The sequence below is a fragment of the Paracoccidioides lutzii genome (genome assembly GCF_000150705.2).
Source record: "Paracoccidioides lutzii Pb01 unplaced genomic scaffold supercont2.5, whole genome shotgun sequence".
In the NCBI taxonomy this organism is placed as follows: Eukaryota; Fungi; Ascomycota; class Eurotiomycetes; order Onygenales; family Ajellomycetaceae; genus Paracoccidioides; species Paracoccidioides lutzii.
Genome location: NW_015440951.1, coordinates 1284638 through 1298605, shown reverse-complemented (window position 1 = coordinate 1298605; position 13968 = coordinate 1284638). Strand labels below are relative to the sequence as shown.

General features: G+C 46.5%; 5 protein-coding genes across 5 annotated transcripts in view; 2 read left to right on the top strand and 3 right to left on the bottom strand.

Annotated features, from left to right (window-relative positions):
• PAAG_11520 (hypothetical protein) overlaps nucleotides 1–226 on the bottom strand; it is a gene marked incomplete at both ends in the record, with an annotated part of 2115 nt that extends 1889 nt beyond the window's left edge. The window contains one exon of the mRNA XM_015847157.1: nucleotides 17–226. Coding sequence (XP_015703289.1) covers nucleotides 17–226 — 210 coding nt within the window. The remainder of the gene's footprint in view (nucleotides 1–16) is intronic.
• Nucleotides 227–2504: 2278 nt separating this feature from the next.
• On the bottom strand, nucleotides 2505–3558 carry PAAG_02593 (SNF7 family protein; the record flags this gene model as incomplete). The annotated part of the gene is made up of 4 exons (XM_015844690.1): nucleotides 2505–2663; nucleotides 2741–2998; nucleotides 3091–3151; nucleotides 3281–3558. 4 exons carry the CDS (start codon nucleotides 3556–3558, stop codon nucleotides 2505–2507), a joined length of 756 nt encoding a protein of 251 aa, XP_015701738.1.
• Nucleotides 3559–3973: 415 nt separating this feature from the next.
• On the top strand, nucleotides 3974–6975 carry PAAG_02592 (transmembrane GTPase fzo1; the record flags this gene model as incomplete). Its single annotated transcript, XM_015844689.1, has 4 exons — nucleotides 3974–4274; nucleotides 4355–4403; nucleotides 4467–6535; nucleotides 6608–6975. 4 exons carry the CDS (start codon nucleotides 3974–3976, stop codon nucleotides 6973–6975), a joined length of 2787 nt encoding a protein of 928 aa, XP_015701737.1.
• Nucleotides 6976–8026: 1051 nt separating this feature from the next.
• Nucleotides 8027–10986, bottom strand: PAAG_02591 (subunit of DNA polymerase II; the record flags this gene model as incomplete). Its single annotated transcript, XM_015844688.1, has 7 exons — nucleotides 8027–9288; nucleotides 9346–9426; nucleotides 9476–9749; nucleotides 9800–10437; nucleotides 10498–10774; nucleotides 10840–10901; nucleotides 10965–10986. The coding sequence occupies 7 exons, from the start codon at nucleotides 10984–10986 to the stop codon at nucleotides 8027–8029; spliced, it is 2616 nt and encodes an 871-aa protein (XP_015701736.1).
• A 401-nt stretch (nucleotides 10987–11387) lies between these two features.
• On the top strand, nucleotides 11388–13910 carry PAAG_02590 (DNA repair and recombination protein pif1; the record flags this gene model as incomplete). The annotated part of the gene is made up of 3 exons (XM_002795838.1): nucleotides 11388–12473; nucleotides 12545–12960; nucleotides 13019–13910. 3 exons carry the CDS (start codon nucleotides 11388–11390, stop codon nucleotides 13908–13910), a joined length of 2394 nt encoding a protein of 797 aa, XP_002795884.1.
• Nucleotides 13911–13968: the final 58 nt, after the last annotated feature.

Below are 13968 nucleotides of genomic sequence, written 5' to 3'. Positions count from 1 at the left end.
TTTGTCATGGAACTACTTCGTCGCTTGTAGCGCTCCGGAGATGATGGGCTCCGGTCCTCGCTGCGGCTGCGGAGATGTCAGCGACATGGCCGCTAGGTGAATTGGTGTTGTTTTCCAGCACAGGAACAGTATCCTCCGTATTAATGGATAGCACAGTCGGACCGGGACCGGAGGCAGGAGCGGTGTTGTCTTTCTCTTTGGTCGGGCTCGTCGAGCCGCTGAACATTCTGTAGAGCAACCCGCCCTGGCTGGAGAAGGTTCTCCGCTTACTTCCTGCCAGCTTGATAAACCAATTTAAAACACTGAGATGCGTTCTCGCTATATGAGAAAATATAAGTGTTGGTTTTAAGGGAGTAGATTTCCAGCCTTCCTTTTCTTTTCTTTTTTTTTTTTTTTCTCGCGAACGATGATAATATTCGGGGTGTACTTAGAAGGCAGCTGGGCTTAAAACTGGTATTAACAATGTCAGTCACCGTCCATGAGCGCATAAAGGTAGTTCACCACAAACAATAAAATCCAAGTAAACAAGGGCGGGTGGTACAGTCGAATTCCCCACCAGGGAACGATCAATCTGCTCGAGAACACCTGAAGATCCGACGCTCAACGGCTTCATGTATGTATGTATATACAGCCAGCACAGATACACTGGAAATCAGGATATAGAAACATACCTCCAAAGGGATGATCAACAAGCACCTGACTTCCAACGCAAGGTTACAGGAATAATAGCCCGACCGTAATCCCTTATCCAGCAACTCCAGCGCTGGGAATCGATCCGAGTCAACGGCAGAGGCAGATTTGCGTCGATAACGGGAAACAAGTACAGTTGTCCTGGTGGCGGAAAAGAAAGGCAGAATGAGCAGGGGTTACATATGTTTTGCAGCTGCGGATGAAGGTGAAGTCAGCATCTTTGTCTGTCAGCGCGAGCATTGAGGGCGATATTCCAAGTCTGTGCAGGTTCAAAAACAGGAAGTTGGATCGATTACTCCAAGTATAACTAACTAACTAGTTATGATGGGAGTGGCTTGGGCTAGATGATTGGGGAGTAAGATCTGACGGAGCAAGAACCGAACCCACTAGAGCACACCCCACGTCAAAACAAGCGGGGAGAGGGGAACTGCAAAGAATAGAACAACAACTGGTCAGAGACGACTTACTTCTAGTGTCTAGGATGGTTAGGAACAAGTTGTATGAGAGGATAGACTAGCAGGATGAAGAGGAGTGAGAAGTGAGAGAGTTGGAAGTGATTTAACTAACGGAAGTATGGGGTTAAGTTGAAGGTCTCTCCAGTTCATTATTTACTTTGTCATTTTAAATAGGTGGTTACCGAGTTGACCCTTCTTGGGGCAAAACTCTACTGGGTGTCTTCTGGCATTCAGCGGGGACAAAACATCAACTACGGGGCTACAGGCCTTAGGATACAGGAGTTTAATATTATAAAACCCAACTAATCTACGGAGTCCATATGACAACTATTTATATCCCAGCCCTGCATCATTTTGCCTAGAGGCTCGCTCCAGAGTATTGATTCCGTAATATTTTCCCCGGATATCGCAGGGATCAACAGTTGTTATGACATCTAACAAGGAGGACTGGTTTGTTTGTTCTATAATAGTTATTGCGAGATTGTGATATTCAAATACCCATAATACCCACATTGGCATTATTGCTGATATGAAACGGAAAGCAAATAAAGACAAGGTGGAAATTTGATACTGGAATATTAGCGACTCAGGAAGCAACATGTCTATATCTATGTTGTCGGACACCTCCATCACGTGACCTGCTTGCCACCATATAGTCGTTCTCGTAGCGTGCAATCTCTGCAATTAATGAAGCTTGCCACTCTGTCTGTTATCTCTTAGTGGCTGGCTGTCAGGACGACTACAGCTGTTCAGATAAACATCACAAATAACAAGACTTGTGTACTGCAATATTCCCTGGTATTTAAAAGATTCAGCTGCTATACGTTGTTAATATCGCTGAGGATATGTTTTCGTGCTTTGTAACTATTTTCCATAGGGCATGAGAGCGAACAGGGATGAGTTACTTATACGTCAGGACGTGGAACTGGGCTCCTAAGCTTGCTGTGCATGGAATATGACTTTATGAGTTGGCATAACCCCATCAGTATCTCCAATTTGGGAAGAAGAAGAAGCATGGCCTTGGAGACGCAGGTTGAGCAGCAGCTGAGTTTATAGGGGTAGGCGCCTATTTAAGCCTCACAGTTTTCGAGAGAACCCAGTATAACAGAAGGCTTGTCTGCGATGTCCATATGGTTCTGAATTCAGGATCCTCTGATAACCCGCGCTAAAACTGATGTATTCTAAGAGTACAGAGGATGTCCTCGTTGAAATGTGGGGAAAAGAGAATAGAAAGAAAGATATCAATATATTCAATCAATATAGCCTGAAACAGAACCCAAACACCACTGCCGCAAAAAGCGGACATACATCAGCTAAGCAAAACACCGCCCCAAAGTCATTATAAGAGCAAGATTATCATCACCGTCGGAGACTGTCCAGTCTCGCCTGTAAATCATCGTCGTCCGTATTTGTGCCTCCGCCCGCACCACCTCCACCGCCTCCTCCACCGCCAATTGCCTGGGCCACTCGGCCTTCAGGGACCGAAGCCTTTTGTAGTCCTGAAGGTGTCTCTCCCATCTGTAATTGCAAAATATTAGCAATCTTCGAGCAATATATATATATATATATAAAATGCATAATCTAGAGACACAAACCATCTGTCCCAGATCAACACCAATCTCATCCAGAACCTCCTTAACTATCTCCTCCCCTTCCTCCTCATCCTCGAGCCCCGTGGCTTCATCGATTGCGTCATCCATCAGCTCCTGCCGCTGGTCCATGATCTCATTCTCCCGCTCGAATTCCATGGCTATTCGTTGCAGGGCGGGAAGGTTCATTTGTCGGTTCATACTGCCTAGGAGCATCGTAGCGCCTTTCATTGATTGCATCATTTGCTCGTTACTCCGGACGGTCTATACATATGTGCGCGAATAAAGATAGTTAGTATATCATATATTTCCTCTTGCATGCCAGTGTCTGTCTGTTTAAGGTAGCGCAATCGTACCTGGATCCGTAGAGAGATGGCCTGTAGCTGCGTTCGCATCGAGTAGAACTTTTGTATGTAGCTATGATGACCAAGACAAGACAGGATGGATCAGCAACTCAACCTCGATAAAAACAAACAACCGGCGACATCTCCACGCCCGCTAACTTGGCAAAAACGGGGAGTCATCTTTGTCAGAAACAAAACATACCGTCTCGTCCTCACCAAATCCTTCGCTTGAATCTTGCAGGCGCCTATCTGCCCAGCCTTTGCGCTCTTCTTGATATCCTGCACCAGCTTCCTCTCCTGGTTTTCCAGCTTCACGCGTTCTCTATCCAGTTCCCGCTGTGTTTTCTCCAGTGCCCGTTGATGTTTTCGCAGACGCTCTGCAGGCGTCATGCGCTTTCCAAAGGCCCATTCCACGATCTGGTAGGTTGTCTGGTGAGTACGCGGCAGGGCGGGGAGAGGAGAGGGACCACTTACATTCATTGCAGGGGTGAAACAACTGGAATTGAAGCACCGGTATTCCAGTAATGTATATTAAATCAAAAGGCTACAGAGGAGACAGTATAATCGTAGTTTGTTCTTAAGCAGATATCTCCCTATCAATCCATTGAGCCTTAGGGATCTAAGTTATGCGATGGCCGATAGTTAATGATGGCTGTTGCCCACAAGGCGCCATGCCAAGCCCTTTAACTACCCAACCCACTCTCGGGAAAACTACCTCCGGAGCTCCGACCAGTCAGTCCATGATTATTTTGATCCCCAAAGGACGTCATTGGTGGTTTGTCCAACAAACCCTTATCAAAACAAGTCTTACGACGACAACCGCGTCAAAACGGTCTCTTCGTTTGATGCAGACCACATCCGTCTCCTCTAATCCGGCGTAGCCTCTTCGCTTGCCATGAGTCAGCGATATTTCCCTGGCGAAGTTGTTTCGTCGGCTGGGGAGGGCTCGTCCAAGCACGCGGCTGCTGAATCTTCGAGCAACCTTTTTCCCCAAGGTGACGGACCAGAATATATAGTGGTTGGTTCTGGATCGATTTCTCACAATGCAACCTCATTAATGGCTTCACTGAATAATGATTCTGGATATGGAGGCAGCACAACGGGGGACAGTACCAGTGGATATGATGAGGGTTTAATGGAGGACCGGCCAACTCCTTCCCATACGCCTGTTCTTTCAGGGCAACTCAACGAAGCTGGTTTGTTTATCTCTATTGCATTGCTTACGTGACATATATAAGTCCTTGTGTTTTCCTGATATATCTAATACGTTGTACAGCCGAGCACGAAAGGCAGATTGTAGCCAACCATGTCCATCAATTGTTATAGTATGTTTTTTGAACCCCATTTAGACCCGTTCCTGGCTAACAAATATAATTTTTCCCTTCTAGCAATTCGAATCGAACTCAGCTTAGCCGCTCGATCACTCGTACTGTAGAGCTTCTCAAAGAGCTCCAGGAAATGAATCGTCAGTGGCCTGCTCACTATCCGCCAGTGCAAACCAGCCAACCCCTTTCCCCGCATCCATCTGGTTTCCAGCGGGTGCAATCATATCACGTCAATGCATCAAATCAGAACTGTTTTAAAAGGCCAGATCCTCTACGACGTGCCACGGCGGCGATGGATGGGAGTGAGATCTCTGACTGCAGCGACGCGGTGGAACACAAACCTTCTCCAGGACCGCGCCTGGTAACACCCCAGATTTCCCAGGAATTTTCCGTCCTGAAACTAGATCTCAAACTTGGCGCATTGTCACAGTCAGAGCTGGTCCATTCTCTAGAAAAGGGCTCCATTGCCTCCCTCCTGGACGGCAGGGTGAGTCAGAGCATCAGGCACCTGCTTTCCTTGCGGGACAGAATAGAGGATTTGTCGAGCAAGGTTCTGATTACTGGGGATCTTAATGCGGGTAAATCGACGTTTTGCAATGCTTTGTTGCGCCGCAAAGTTCTCCCGGAAGATCAGCAGCCGTGCACGAGTATCTTTTGCGAAGTTTTGGATGCACGGGAAAACTGTGGGGTTGAGGAAGTCCATGCCATCCACAAGGACCGACAGTATAACCGCAACGATGAGAGCACATATGACGTATATTCAATTCAAGACTTGGAGTCCATTGTGGTGGATAACAGCAAATATATGCAGTGCAAGATTTATTTGAAGGATATAAGGACCATTGATGAGTCGTTGCTCAACAATGGCGTGGTCGATATATCCATCATCGATGCTCCAGGGCTGAATTCAGACTCCGTAAAGACCACTGCTGTCTTTGCTCGACAGGAGGAAATTGATGTGGTTGTCTTCGTCGTCTCCGCTGCGAACCATTTTACATTATCTGCTCAGGAATTTATCATGAACGCTGCCCATGAAAAGGCCTATATTTTTATTGTTGTTAATGGCTTTGACAATATTCGGGATAAGGAACGTTGCCAGCAGACGGTTTTGAAGCAGATTCAGAAATTGAGTCCACGGACATTCAAAGAGTCTGCTGAACTCGTCCACTTTGTATCGAGTAATGCGGTTCCAATTATACCTGCTATTACAGCTGGCGGTGGGGGAGATGGTGGAGGTGGTGGCCCAGACTTCGATGACGATGACAATTCAAAGGGCAAAGGCAGAGCATCTGCTGGAGGTGATGATAAGGGAAAAGGCAAAGATAAAGAGAAGATTAAGGACTTTGAGAATCTGGAGGGTGCACTGCGACGATTTGTCCTTGACAAGCGCTCACGCTCGAAACTTGCCCCAGCAAAGACATATCTTCTAAATATCCTTTCTGACCTACATTTCCTCGCCTCTGCGAACCGAGATGTTGCTTCATCGGAGATGGATCGTATGACACGGGAGCTTGACGAACTTGTTCCCGCTTATGAGGAAAGCAAGAAGCGACGAACGGAAGTTTCCGAGAGCCTTTCCAACTCAATAGATGAATCATGTGAGGATGTTTATAATTATTCCCGTACAACTCTCTCGACTACAATTTCGACGCTTGCAGAAGCTACTCTTGGTGTTGAGTATCCGGGCCTGCTATCTGCATTCCACTACGCAGAAGATCTAAAGACAGTTATGCTAGACGAGCTTGCTGCCTCCGTCTCGGCATGCGAGGATTATGCTCGTGGAAAGTCCGTCCAGGGAGTCAACATGATCCAGAGCATCGGCCTCCTACACGTTGGGGAAGATAAATTCCCCAATCTCAATTTCCGCGCGGATCTTATGTTTAAGCAAAAGCGCCATATCTCTGCGAGACAACTTGATACCGAGATCCAACTCTGGGATTTCTTCGACATTCCAGGGCTGTGGCATCGGCAAGAAAGGGTTGCTGGAACCGGCATGGCGATGACCGTTGTGACCGTCCTTGGGGGAAGAGTCCTGGGTGGAGCTGGTTGGATCGACGGCGCTCTTGGCGCAGCTAGAATCTTGGGTTCGAACAATATGAGACGGATGATTGTACCCGGAATTGTCGCAGCAGGTGGGTTTCTTATTTCCCTATTACCAATTTTTATTCTATACCTGACTAACCCAACATCATTCTCTCTCCCAGCCATACTAACTGCCTCATACCTCCTCACCCAAATACCCAATGCCGTCCCAGCCAACATCTCCCGCAAGCTCTCTGAGACCCTCACAGAACTCGACTATGTCCACACCAATGCCACCCGCATCTCATCCGAAGTGCGTCGGGTCCTCCGCATGCCCGCATCAAGGCTGCAGGCCGCACTGCAAGCAGCCACAGAGGACCTAGCCAAGCGCAAAGATGAAGTTGGTAGGACGAAGCAACAGAGCGAGATTGCTAGCAAATACTTTGCCAACCTGTTCAGGGAGAGTCGTGAGACTCGCAGGGTGGTTGAGCAGGTTGATCTTGAAGCGCCGTTGCCTGGCAGTATGGCGCAGTATCAGCAACAGCATTAGCTTTGACCTTTCCTGCCGGACTGAAAGAATATGGGGAGCTCTGTGTCCTAGGGCCTTACATCTAACATCTTCACCCACCTCCATCGTTTCTTTACTACCTCTTTAAGCTCTGCCCATTGATCCTTCGGTTTACAATGTTGACTATATGTGCATATGTCTGTGCAAATACCTTGTTGCCTCCATTGAAATTTTTCCTCAATACCCCTCGCCCCTCTCTTAATAAGCTTCTCATTCCATAGCAACTCCCCACCACCTCTCCCAACAGCACCACCAATGCATAGATAAAAATGGTTGATTTACATACTGCTTAGCTCGTAATTTTTTTCTTTATTTCTCCAGATATCAAAATGGAAAAAAATAACTTTTTTTGTCGCTTTTTAATATTTTGTCAGACAAGATGCTACTCTCTTCAATGTCCAAAACTCATCCCATCCCCTTTGCTTCATATTTCTGTTCGACTAGAAATATCACCTTAAAACGTTCCCTTTTACGAAATTGCAGGCATTTCATATACAGTATGGTGTGTTTAGCTTATTGTCATATAGTTTATGCGATGTTGTTCAAGTAGACATGTTCTTTCGTACGATTTTCTTTATAATGCTTGCCAACTCTTGAGACAAGATAGGTATATGCAGAGCAACTTGTTCACTTTGACGTTATCAATGCGCGATGTGTGGATAAAATGTTCTATCAAATTTTAAGGCACAGGTGTCAAGGTGTTCCCTCTCTGCTTTAGTATCATCGGTATCAATAGGATCGCCTCCGCTTGTACAGAATGGCAGACAAGAATCCTTGGGTGAAAAGGATCATTTCGTATTTTTTCATCTAAGAAGCCATTTATAATCCTTCCCATGGAATCGCCAAAACCAAAATGCTCATCACCAAAATCTTCCAATAGAGAACATGTTGAAAGGCCAAATCATAAATGTAACGCCTCATCGCTCTTTATGGGTAACTGTCAGTATTTATAGAGCAATCAAACTTAATATTTTTCACACATCATCATGGTTGACATATATACACAGGCAACAAAGCAATAGGAACAAAAGAATCATAGACCTTCGTAGAACACTCCCTTCCCGGGCCTTCTCATGCTCCTCCTACCCACCCACCCAGCTAGCAAATCATGATCTTTAACCTTGCCAAGAACAAGACCCTTTACAGCTCTCTCCCGGTGCTTAGCCGTGGCATCAGCAACGGCACCAGTCACGCCATCTTCAACCCCTTCATCTGCCATCCCTTCACTTCCACTAGCAATTTTCGCCCTCATCGCAGCCGCACCAGGAACCTCGTATCCCAACTGGGTCATTGCAGGGGTGTCATCTTCGTCCTCGAACCCGGGAAACTCAGAAACAGCATCTGTGCGAAACATTTCCAGACGACTCTCCAACAGCTGCTGCGCCTCCGTCTTGTCCGCCTTCTTATTTTCTGCGGAAATGGAGGAGAAGCTAGGTGGGTTGCTGTTGACTTTCGTTGTCGAAGGGCTGTCGAGGTCCAGTCCGTCCACGACGCTACCACAGCCATCTTCGTTCATGGTGTCTACGGAATTGGCTCGGAGTAAATGCGAGTCACCAGGCATGGTGGCACCTAGCAGCATTGAGGAGTGGGAACTGGAGCTGCCGAAGAGCTGTTTTCGGCGCTTTCTCTGCTGCTGCTGTTGTAGACCGGTGTCTCCACTGTCTTTATTTTCGAGACTTGATGGTTTGGAGGAAGTTGCATTGCGCTTTTGTTTCAGGAATTCATTGAGGGCAACGTTGAGGGTTGTTTTCGGGTCGGGAATTTTATCATTGGTTTCTATTTTTGGAGGTGTTTTTGGTCGGACGGGAATTGCAAGAAGGGGAGTTTTGTTGCTTTTCGAAGAAGCAGGAGAACGACTGGACTTTCGTGGAGAGTTTTCTGGGAGCTCTGGGAGAGCGTTGTCAGGCGGTATGCTTGGTTGTCGTGTGGTTTCTCGCTGCTTCTCAATTTCACTCCTTCGAGTGGTGACAGCGGCTTGTTTGGATGTTTGTGTATCAGGAGATGACGATGTATCATTTTCTGATGGTGCACTTCGCTTCTTGCTGCCGTCTTGCTTCACTCTACACTGTTGAATATGGTGGACTGGGTATCCATTCTTTTGAGGTTGTTTATTTTGTATTATGTAGGGGACGAAAGGCTTCCTCTCTCCGGTTTGAACCGAAATCCACAGCCAGTCGGCAATGACAGCAGGAATATTCCATTCGGTAACGTGTCGTAGCTTCTCTTGGTTCGGATTTGTGCTGTTGCAAATGAGCACTGATGCCTTGGAAGTGAGATACTCATCGTAGGTAGCCCCTATGACAATTAATCTCCAAGCCGGTATTTTTATAACAATGTATTATGAGCACATACCCATAACCTTGACGAGCTTTGAAAGATGTAAAAGATCAATACCAGAAAATCCAGTAGAGCATACTCTCAGCCCATGGAATGCTATTCATGGTTAGAAATCATTTGGCTAAAGTAGATAGGACTCACTAACCTGGAATCGGAAATCTGGGGAAAGGGGTACTGGTGATATGTGATTCAGGGGGAATGAGGGAGTTATTATGCAAACACTTCTCGACCCACAGGTCCGTTACAACTTGCGGCTCCATCACGAAGTCGTCAAGAGATGGAATTTCAGAGCGTGGTAAATTGTACGGCACAAGCACATACATGCCTTGACCGTTTGTAGTGGTGCCTCCAGCAAGCCCGCTTAGTGATGTCACAAGTTGGGCACCGCGAGAGAGTAAATGAGTCTCTAGAATTTTAGTCTAGCGAAGTTAGCGTGGATCAACGTCTTGAATAAAACTATGATGTATACCTGACTTGAGGAGAACCCTTTGATTAAGAATCTAGCTCCTAACAAAAATCTACCGCGAGGTTCAATCAGATCCACTGATTTCTGGGTGGGTGTTTCGGCCATGGCCGGACGGGAAGCTACTGTGGTTTCGCTTGCAAAAGACTTTGGCTCGTGGATCACAGAGACACTTGTCACCGCTAACATATCGGCTCCCCGTTCGTTAAGCCCATTTTGAAAACTGCCGCTTGCCATAGTGGTTTTCGCTGCATTTCCGCTAATATTTGACCATATATCTTCGTTTTGTCCACCCAGTTTTATACTTGCAACCCTCCTAAGTTTCCGGGGCCGTTGAAGATTTGCATTGATTAATTTGGGTTGCTTCACGGGATCCACTGGAGCTGATCTGTTCCATGCACCAATGCCTTGCTCTTCGTCTGGCATTAGCGGGTCATAGAGACTCTCGTCCAACGCCATCCCTCGTTCAAGACTGTCTTGAAGCCATTTTAAGCTTACCACGGTTATCTTCCACAGGGTTGCATACTTATATTTCTGACCGCAACCAGATCGCGCAATCAGATGGGTAACACTTTTGGTGAGATCCCTTCTAAATTCTCCCCCATTCTCTGTGATCGTCCTCTGAAGGTGGTTCCTGGTGTTCACTTTTGGCGGTGAGCAGACTGTGTAACATTCAAAAGACCAAGCGCAATAGCGTCACATACTGTCCTCAAATCCAGTAAGACATATCGATAAGCCTGCAAATGTGGGATATCGATATTGTTCCTCCAGTTCCTCAAGATTGGGGTCTCCCCCAAGCATCCAAGAAGACCGGACAGCTTCTACCCATTCTGGCTTGAGAACTTTGATGTCGATCCGCTCCTTGGCCACGTATTTATATTTTGGCGTGTTCAGATCCCCGACTATCAAATGCGTAACGTCTGATGTGAGATCGAATTTATGGACCGCCCCCATCTGAGTAGCTATGGAAGCCAATTGCTCCTACACAAAAGCAAAATATCAACATCTCCAGTAGCCTGACGCAATGTTGAGGGACAAAATCCTACCCGATACTCTGGCAATATCGATGTACAGCAAAGAATCACCCCCGCGAGAGGGTGTTCCTTATCTAATATGCATTATTCATTAGCATTTGAAGCTTTTTAATATGGGTACGGAACATGCTAATTACCCAGTACGATGTCCCCATCCATTATTCATAATTGACATAGCCAGCTAGATGGGTGTGTGTTGGCGCCCTTCGAGTTATCGACTAAATTACACCCTGTTTCCCCATATATATGTTCATTTTGCTGTCGATGATGCATACTTTATGTTCGAGAAAACACCCAGAAGCTCCAAACACGCGGTCATTTGACTTCGGTTGCCCTAACTCGCGTTTTTAAGGGGAGGGTCACGTGGCGGCGTTAGTTATTAGTTAACTGATTGACTTTCGCGTAGAGCCGCGAAGCAGTATAATCATACCGGGACAACAAGCCTTCAACGACACAGATTGATAGACGGATGACGACAACGTCTGCAGCAACCTGTTGATATTCAACATTCTGTAGTCGTTCACAGAATTGGCTGATTGAAGTGCCACATACAGCAGTTTATGTCCCCTTACACTCCTTTGACGAGAGCTTCGACGTTAATCATTAAACCTGTCATTCGATTGGCTTCACCGTGGCCACGCTCTACTTATTCCCTGCAAAGGCGAAAGATTGCGATGTTTAATAAAGCAGTTCGCGAACATACAGCTCCCACAACGGCTTCTATAAAGACTTCTGCAAAGGCTCCTGCAAAGGCTCCTGCAAAAGCTCTCTTCCCCACTATCGCTCCTCTAAACAAGCCTGCGCCTGTCTCCTCCATCCAAACTACTGGAGTAAAGCGGAAGTTGGATGTTGTCAAACCCCCGTCAGAGACACCATTAGGGGTTCTTCACAGCAACGTGTACTTCGATGAGAATGATTTCGATGATGATATAGATTTGGATGAGCCTACTGGCTTTTCGATAAACGTAACTCAACCGCAATCACAAACACGATCCTTGCCGTCCTCGCCTCAACCGGTGGATCCTCTTCCCCTCCTTGAGAATCCTGTGCCATCGAGTGATAATGCCCCTTCAAGCACTCTTCCCCTTCCTTGGTCCTCTTCTCCCCCTACACATTTCCTCCCTCCTGCAAAAAAGCGTACACTACCTTGGAATGAATATGGGGAGCCTCCAGCGCCAACCAGACCTCGAAACAGACCAGAACCCAAATCTGTCACCCGTACACCAGACATTAAAAAGCAACCATCTTTGCCATGGGATCAGACTATGAGCGCTGTAAAAGAACAGCAGAAGGAATTGCGAAAACAACAAAAGACTCGCGTTGGTTCTGAGAAAAACGTTGCCGAATTTTCCACAAGAGCCCCGAAAGTTCCATCTATATTTTTGAGTGAAGAACAGAAACGAGTAGTCGACGCTATTGTCCAAGATGGCAAGAGCATATTTTTTACAGGTTCTGCTGGTACGGGCAAATCCGTTCTGATGAGGGAAATCATCCGAAAATTACGCGAAAAGTACAAGAAGGAACCTGACCGCATTGCCGTAACCGCATCGACTGGGCTTGCAGCATGTAACATTGAAGGAGTCACTCTCCACAGTTTTGCTGGTATTGGATTAGGAAAGGAGTCCGTTGCCGACCTCGTGAAAAAGGTTTGTTAAATTAGACCGGCTACCAAATTTCAAGTCTCTTCTTGGGTTTCTATTGACTTCTCTTTTCCAAGGTAAAACGAAATCAAAAAAATAAAACCCGTTGGCTGAGGACGAAGGTTCTCATTGTTGATGAAATTTCAATGGTTGATGGTGACTTGTTTGATAAACTTGAGGAGATTGCTCGTAAAATCAGAAATAATGGGCGTCCATTTGGGGGCATCCAATTGGTTATTACTGGCGACTTTTTTCAGCTGCCGCCAGTGCCGGACTCTACGAAGCTGGCGAAATTCGCCTTTTCAGCGTCTACATGGAATACCACCATTCAACACACAATTCTTTTGACTCAGGTTTTCAGACAAAAGGATCCAAAATTCGCTTCTATGTTGAACGAAATAAGATTGGGAAAATTAAGTCAAGAGACGATTGATGCTTTCAAACAACTATCGCGCCCTCTAAACTTTCACGATGCACTTGAGGCCACGGAACTGTAAGCTTTGTTACTATATCGATCCATGCGTATGACGCCGACTAATAATTTTGCCTAGATTCCCCACCCGATCGGAAGTGGAAAATGCCAACTCTGCTAGAATGAACAGACTCTCTGGTGAGACAATGGTATATACTGCTGTTGATGGTGGAACAATGCAAAATGAAGCGCAGCGCTCGCAACTACTTGCAGACTGCGTTACGCCAATCCTCCAACTTAAAAAGGGGGCCCAAGTCATGCTTATCAAGAACATGGACGAAACCCTAGTGAACGGGTCTTTGGGCAAAGTTGTTGCCTTTATGGATGAAGCTAGGTTTGACTATTATAGTAAAAGCGATGGAAATTTTGCTGGTGACCAAAGCTATGCTGATTGCAGCACTCAGGCTATGAGCAAACTAAAATCTTTTGAAAATAAAAATGGGACGGTCAGCCCGAAAGGGTTGTGGCCTGTTGTATGTTTTGTCCAGCCAGATGGAACCGAACGACACCTTCTTTGCCAACCAGAGACGTGGAAAATTGAACTTCCAAATGGCGAAGTACGAGCTCAACGAACGCAGGTTCCCCTCATCCTTGCATGGGCACTCTCCATTCACAAGGCGCAGGGTCAAACCTTACAACGAGTTAAAGTTGACCTTGGGCGCGTTTTTGAAAAGGGGCAGGCCTACGTTGCGCTCAGTCGGGCGGTTTCTCAGGCTGGCCTTCAAGTTTCCCGCTTTGATCCCCGACGAGTCATGGTGCATCCCAAAGTTTTGGAATTTTATTCGAATTTATCCAGCATTCACAATATCAAAACTGCTACCAACACCATTCCCTACGCCCTTCCCAATCCGGGCACTGACGCGAACGCCAACACGAATCAAAGCCGTTATCAAGTTAAGGTTGTCAAACGCACGCATTCGGAGCTAGATGACGACTTTGATGAAACGGTTCTGGAGGGAATATATGCATGATATGGGTATTGTGTATTTCGTTTTTCCCTGTAGCAAAAACTTAGCGTTCGGTTTTCTA